The 7,191-nt window shown below is 52.2% G+C and overlaps 1 protein-coding gene across 1 annotated transcript; it reads right to left on the reverse strand.

The window, feature by feature from the left end:
• Positions 1-5,033: 5,033 nt before the first annotated feature.
• LOC148593980 (homeobox protein vex1-like) lies at positions 5,034-6,129 on the reverse strand. The gene is made up of 3 exons (XM_088528854.1): positions 6,027-6,129; positions 5,636-5,829; positions 5,034-5,417 (listed from the first exon to the last, which is right to left on the reverse strand). The coding sequence occupies exons 1-3, from the start codon at positions 6,127-6,129 to the stop codon at positions 5,046-5,048; spliced, it is 669 nt and encodes a 222-aa protein (XP_088384980.1). The 3' UTR covers positions 5,034-5,045.
• Between the last annotated feature and the right edge of the window lie 1,062 nt (positions 6,130-7,191).

The following is a 7,191-nucleotide window of genomic DNA, read 5'->3' on the forward strand; positions in this document are numbered from 1 at the left end:
CCAAAGTGTCACTCTTCTGGGACAAAGAGATCTTGCAGTGCCGGGGGACGGGGGGATCTGGTGCTTATAAATCACAATAGGAATAAGCAGGAGTGGGACGGGTTTCAACTGCTTCCCTGTGTCCCTGCTCAAACAACAGGGGAGCTGGCGGCAGCTGTTGAGGGTCACTAACCTTTTTTTTTTTTCCTATATATATATATATATAAGTAATATTATGCATAAACATAAATGCACTTGCCGGTCGCCTTTGGCATGGCACTGTACAGAGCTGGGTTGTATCCTGCCTCATTATTTTGGGGAGGAAGGATGAAATGCCTCTCCCTAGAACGTGCATTCCTGGACTCTGCTGTAATCCCAGAACACTCAGCCTGGCACAGGCCCCATCCTGCAGGAGGACAAGGGCGATGAGAGGAGTCCTGTGATTGTCAGGACATTCATGTTTAGTGTAGGAGCTCTTAAGTTCCAGTCCCTAGATCTGCAGAGAGCATGCAAGGAGACTGTCCAAGGAATCATGTGATGAGGAAGGGGAGATAAGTGAAGATCAACACTGCAAGCAACAGCTTGCCGGTGATGAACTCGTGTATGGTAACCCTGAGCTCCTCAGCTTGGGGCTGCCCCCATGAGTGGTTATGCTGAAATGGTTGTCCTGAAGTAGAGGGAGATATTGAGGAGGATGCGTTTGCTCCAGGGATAGAAGAATCACAAGTGGGTCTGCTCAGGAATACTTATAACCCAATATAATTGAAATTAACGTGCAGAGGCGTGCTTATCTCCTTTAGTGTGGCTTTGTGAAACATGGAGTATAACCTATCCCATCTACCTATATGCTCCTGAGCCGGGGTGGGAGCAAATACCCCACCCGGTCTGTCCAGAGGCAGGTGCAGCCTCTCCCCTACTAGGGAAAAGCACAGGAGCGACCTGCCCCTGTGGGCTGCGTGGGCTCGGCCGTGGGCTTGTATAGTTCTAGCCTCCTCAGGTTGTTAGAAAGCAGCGGGCATTTGCCTGGGAGATCCGAGCATCTGCACTGTCGGGCGAGTAGGAGTGAGTTGGTTTGTTTGGTTTGTTTTGTTTTTCTTGGTGTGACCAAAAGCCGATGAACAGGAGCATCCTGAAGGAGATGCGCCTTTCCCGGCCGCGGCGAGGGGGCTTTGCTGGGGGGAGGTGGGTGGAGGTGGAGGTCCCTCATGGTCCTTCCCTGCATTACAAAGACAAGGCCGTCCTTGGGAAGCGGCCTGTGGATTGGGGAGAGTTTGAAGTTGATGAGGTGCGAGCTGCCCTGCTTTGATCACTAAGCTCTCGGGGAGATCGGTTACACTCTCTGGCTAGACAGACGGCGCCAAGTTCAAGCTGAGAGGGCCCTCGGCCCTGCTAACCCCCCTCAATGGCTGACAGTAGCCCCCCAAGGCGAGGGCTCTGCCCCCGGGCACAGACTCCTCGCGAGCCGCCCCGTCGGCGGGGCCGCTTTGGGGCACCCCGCGCCCCGCAGCGGGACGGGGCGCAGGCAAAGCCCCACTAACACCGGCACCTTTAAACGCCCAGCCCGGGGGCTGCCCTTGTCCTGCCCTCGGGATGGGGGGGATCAGGTTTGCACTTCAAGGGGGTCCCCCCCGCATCCCGGCAGACACAGTGGAGCCAGCGGCCGCAGACGTTTGTCAGACCGGTGAGCTCCGCTGCTCGCCAGCGGCTGCTCCGTGCTTTGATGTGGTCTCGCACTTGCAGACGAGCCCGCCCGGGCCCGCAGCGCCCCTATTAGAGCGGGCCGGGCCGGGCGGCCCCAGCCCCTCTCGAGCAGCCGCGGGCCGGGACGGCCCCCCGCGCCCCGCAGCTGCGCGCCCCGCGGGCTGACGCGCGCTGGGGGTCCCCACCGAGGGGTAGGAGGGGGCACCCGTTGTGTCGCCACCCCCGTGGCACCGCTCCGCAGCGCCCAAGACCCTGCGGAGGTTGTGTGGAGGTGTAAAGGCTGGAAGCGGTTCCCCTAAAGCCGCTAGGCCGGGAAGCAGGGACACCACCGCCCCCTCGCCCCGTCCGGGGGGCTGGGGCGAAAACTATAGTCCAGCCCCGTCGATGCAAACGCAGCAGAAAGAGCCAGGCAGCGGCGCTCCAGCTGTTCACGGCTGCACGATATTTATTTTTAGGTAAAATTCCTGATGTGTCTCCACCCCTCACTCTCCCCCACCACCATTTGTTTTTTCTTCTTCCTTCTCCCTTTGTTGCCCAGACCAAGACCCGGTTTCAGAAGCGGCGGAGGAGGCTGAAGAGGCAGGAGCAGCAGCACCGCCCCGGGCCGGGCGAGCGCCGCGGGGAGGGAGCGCCGGGCGCTGCCGTGTGCTCCGAGCTGCCTCCCTTGGGGTCAGAGTCTGCCTGCTTTGGAAGTGTACCTGTCTATTAAGTTAAATATGAAGAGTAATTTTATATTTGTACAAAATGATATTAAAAGTTACAGGTGTGATTCTGCTCTCAGTCATTTTTTTGCTTAATGTCGCGCCGTTTCAAAAGCGATTGATGTGTATGAGAGTGGTGATCTACTTGCTTCCTTTGATTTCTGGATATAATAAAGAGAATTATGCTTCAAATTGCTATCCTAGCACTTCTGAAATGTTTGAAACTACACTGCAGCCTCAGTGAGAGAAGTCACAACCTTGTGGCATCTGTGCCTCCTGCCCCATGTGAACCTGCTGCTGTTGAAAGTGAACCGGGAGGGAAATGAAGAAAAGCAGCGCCAGGGATTTGTTTTTGCCAAATATTTCACCAGTGTAGGGCAAAACTATTATGCTAAACACTGAAATGGGATATATTGCTTTATTGCCTTTTTTTTTTATGTGAAAAACGGAGACTCTACGTGTGAACTCTGCAAAGCTGCACGAAAACATTACTGTAAAATATTCTGGTCACCAGAACTCTTGGTGTACATAAATCAGGTGGTTTTTATATGTCTCATCTGAATTTTCCTCCACCTATGTTAAAAAGTAGATTTGTGCTTTGCCGGGTGCTCTGGGAGCCTGGTCCTCCCTGGGGCCTTTAAAATCTTTAAACAGTGATTAAATGGTTTGGGCCTTCAGCATGGAAATTTAAATAAGCTTACAATTAGCAAATCCAATATTTTGTAAAAGATTCAGGAGTATAACTGTGCTCTTCTGTTCATTGCCACGCTATCTAGATGAGATTCTAATTGTGGCTCTTTGATTCTCTGCTAATGTCCATGGAAATTGCATGCTTTGAACTATATATCTTTTAGTAAATTGACCCTTTGAGGAGAAGAAACGCCTTAATGGAGCAGCTCAGGTTTTTGCTCTAATCCTGAGATTTGTTCCTCATTACGCAGGGTGTGGTGGTTCTCACTGGGAGTAGTTTTCGCTCCTTTAATGAAAGGATTCAGTTGGCATTTTTTATTTCTAGATCTTTTAGTCTTCAATGAAGTGTCGGTAATTCACCCCAAAGTTTTTCTAAGTACATTAGAAAGCACGCTGAGTAGTGAGAATTCAGAGTTTCAATGTAAGAGCCTGGAGCCATCTCACTTGTGAAAGGCTGGTGCAGAAGGGGAAAAGAGATTTTTTTTTTCCAGTTAAGTCCAGATGTCTTAATTATAACAGGATCTAGTGTTGGAGGTGTCTTCTGATTGTTGGGGAAGGAGAGAGAGAGAGTGCAGGGAGGGCCTGGAATTACAGGCTGTCCCCTTGTAAACAGCTGTGTGTTCTTTTTCTCACACTGTGGTCTGTGTTCAAAGTGACCGAGGAAGGGACACAGGTTTGTCCCTTCGGTTCCTTAAGCAGAGCATCTCAGAAGTGGTGTGCTGATGTGCCACCGAGAAGGTGTCAGGAAGAAAACTCTGTGTCCTCCCCATTTCCCCGAAGGTCTGAGAGAGAAGCTATATTGAACACTCCCCCTTTCCCGCCCCGGCCTTTGGGGGGTTTGTTTCCTTCTTCCAAAGGTTAAAATCAGCAAAGAAGGTGGGATGCAGTGGAAGGAAGTGCTCTCCCCCTCCTGGGTGTTCTCAGCCGGCCCATCAACTCTGATACCAACTCCACCCTTTCTACATCAAAAGGTAAGTTTGCTAAGTAAAAGGGGGGGGGGGGGGGGGGGAAGAGTCATATTTGCTTATGAATCATCTCTGCATGGGTGTTTTTTTTTTTTTTTTTTTTTTTTTTTTTCCTCTCTCTCTCCTGAAAGTTATGAAGTTGGGCAAAGCAGTGCAACCTTCCTGCAGGGAGCAGGTTAGGGCGGTCAGGGCAGGAGATGTAATCACCCAGGCTGCAATTCCTTTATGCTTGTGCAAGAGCTTGTCTTTCCTTATTTGCTATAGGCTTTGCTCTTTGCTGTTGCTGCCTTCATAAAGTGTTTTCTTTTTTTTTTTCTCTCTCTCTTAAGGATGTCTTCATACACCTGGTAGGAAGTGTACAGAATCCTGCATCCTAAAATTACTAAAGCTGTCAGGTTACAACTGGCACTTTAGAAATAACAATTAAAACATTTTAATTCCAAATGTCACAAAAAGCCTGAACTTTGGAACAACTCAAATGTTTTGCATCAACAGATTTAAACTACATGGTTGACATTGGTATCAGAGGCTTAGGCAGCCAAATAGTTGTTAGCCTCATTTCTTAAGTGCATAGATATTCTAACTACACCCATAGAAGTAAGATAGCAATTTAAGGATGGTGCAGCATACACAGATAAAGGATGATACTCCAGGAGCCTTTATTTGCACACAGATGCTGTCACTTGCTCAGGTTAGCTCATAGGGTGGCCGCCTTGGTTATTCCACTTACTGTAGTGATATATTTACTGTAGTTTACAGAATTTCATGGAAGCTTTGATGTAGCAGAGTGGAGAAATAAGGGCAGTTTTAAGTCCTTCTCTTCTACTGTTAGTATTATTCCCCTAAGATGTTAGCTCCTTTGTCCCTTTAACACACACACAGAGGCAAACCAGATTGTCTTTAAAAAAAAGTTAAATAATCCATATATTTGATATAACAATAAGTTAAATAAGTACTCTTAAAACTATTTGGCAATTTCTATTGAAATTACAGATAGCTTGAGGCATGTTTAACAGGAGGGAAGATAGGGCTGGAACTTCAGTCTTTTATGGTCCTTGGTGAGGGTCATGGCTGGAATTATAGGAGGATAAGAAGAAAGATCTAGACTGGGAGGCAGCACTAGATTCGGGCTCCGCAGAAGTGGCTCGAGGGGCTGAGATGACAGAGGAGGCAACAGCAAGGCTGGGCTTGGCCCTGCCGGGTGCCGGGTCTCTCCAGAGGGCGAGGAGACACCGACATCCGCAACTTGTTGGTACCGGGATGTCACCGTCTCGGTGTAACAGCCGTAGGGCACCAATAGGCCCGAGAAAAGGGCTTCAACCCTGGCATCCTGAGTTTGGCGCTTGAACTTCATGCGGCGGTTCTGAAACCAGGTTTTTATCTGCCGAGAAGGAAGGCAAGAGTCAAAAAGAGAGCTTTGAGCTTTGCCGTACGTTAGTACCCGTGGCACAGACTGATCTGCCGCGCAGGGCAACGACACGGTATCAGCTTGACATCTTTGTGTTTACTGCATTGCTCCCAGCGGAGCTAGAGGGATCCAGGCTGTTACCGAGGCTCAGGTTTGGTCCCGGCACAGAGTGGCCCCCGGCCCGCGCTCACCTGGCTCTGGGAGAGGCCCAGCGCGGCCGCCAGGCGCCGCTTCTCGCTGGCGCCGATGTAGCGCTGCTCGCGGAAGCTCCGCTCCAGCTCCTGCAGCTGCGCCGAAGAGAACTTGGTGCGGGGCCGCCCGCCGCCCGCCTCCGCGCCGCGCTCGGGGCTGCTGCTCCGCGGTGGCTCCCGGGGCCGCGGGGCGCCTGCGGGACGGGACGGGACGGACCGTTAGGGGAGGAACCGCCATCACCTTCCCTCCCTCCACCCCGCCCGGCCGCCCGCGCGGCCGTGACGTGGCCAACGGCCGCACGTGCGACCGTTGCTCGCGCGAGGCGACCGTTAGGCTGCGGCCAGCGGTTCTGCCGCGCCCCTCGTCCCTTCCCTCCCCTCCTGTGCTCACCGAGGTCTCCCGGGCTCGGCGGGGCGCCCGGCGCTGGCGCCTCGCGGGCGCTGCTGCGGCTGCTCTGCGCCAGCCACTCCACCGAGAAGGGGCCCTTGTCCATGGCGGCCGGCCTGGGGCTGCTCTGTGGGGCCGGCTGGCCCGGGGGGCCAAACCTTTAAAGCGCCTGGCTCGGAGAGGCGGCAAAGCATCAAATGAGGCGGGGAACAAAGGCCCTTGTTGAGAGGCGCTTTAATCTCCGCTCTCAGGTGATTGTTACATCCGCCTAATCTCTGGCCGCGGTCGTTAGCGGGGCTCAAGGCTGCTTGACCTGGCGCCAAGTTCAGCCCTAAGTCACCCCCGCCCCGAGCGGCCGCTGATAACGGCGGCGGGGCCTGCGCTTCAACTGGGGCTTCGATGTCCTGCGGCCGTTACCCCCAGACGGGGAGGATGCGGGAAGGACGGGTAACAGGAGGCTCCTCTGGGAGCGAGTCCCAGGCTGGGAGCCCCCAGTCTGTCTGCTTGCCCCGGCCATGGAGACCTGCTGCCTTCCTGGCCATTGAAGGAGAGCGGCCCTTTAGGCAGGAGCAAGAAGGTCTCAAGCTTGGAAGCGGATCAAAATCATGAAGAGCCTCAAATGCTGGTATCTTCCTATAATGCCTAAGACATGCTGCAGGGCAGGAGTGGTCCGTACTTTTTGAAATAGGACATATGGGAATTGTGAGACATTTTTTTCATGACTACACAGAGACTATTTACACAAAATCCTCCATTTAGGGCTTGCTCCCACCTCTGAAGTGTAAGATGAAGTTGCTGTCTGCTTAATAATGTCGGAGTTTTAGCGTGGTCCAAACGGAGAGGAGGTTTGAAACTACATGAGCAGTGGCTGTAGAAAATAGTGTGTGAAATTTTAAAATAGCTGATAGGCAGTAAAACGAATTAATTTTTGTTGTTTCATTTAAGAATGACATCAGGCAATAGTCAATGTGGTTTCAGGGTTTTGGGCATGATGACAAAATGGCCCTTTGGCTTGGGCTATATCAGCACACGTCCTGAAACGCCCTTTTGCTACCCCCCTTCACCCCCTCCTCAAAAAGGTGCATTTCAAAGTAAATAGTTCTGATCTATTAATAAAGCAGATCAAAGCAGAGGAGTGTAAATGCTGTTCAGAGGCAGGCTGTTCAAG

The sequence above is a fragment of the Tinamus guttatus genome, unplaced genomic scaffold, assembly GCF_059628265.1.
Source record: "Tinamus guttatus ecotype Peru unplaced genomic scaffold, ASM5962826v1 Tinamus_guttatus_pri_ptg000314l, whole genome shotgun sequence".
NCBI lineage: Eukaryota > Metazoa > Chordata > Aves > Tinamiformes > Tinamidae > Tinamus > Tinamus guttatus.

Excerpts from the sequence above, each read along its gene's own strand:
- LOC148593980 (XM_088528854.1), bottom strand. The coding sequence starts at position 6,129 with ATGGACAAGGGCCCCTTCTCGGTGGAGTGGCTGGCGCAGAGCAGCCGC. Across the intron at positions 5,830-6,026 it reads GCCGAGCCCGGGAGACCTCG|GCGCCCCGCGGCCCCGGGAG; the intron begins GTGAGCACAGGA and ends CCCGTCCCGCAG. Across the intron at positions 5,418-5,635 it reads TGGGCCTCTCCCAGAGCCAG|ATAAAAACCTGGTTTCAGAA; the intron begins GTGAGCGCGGGC and ends CCTTCTCGGCAG.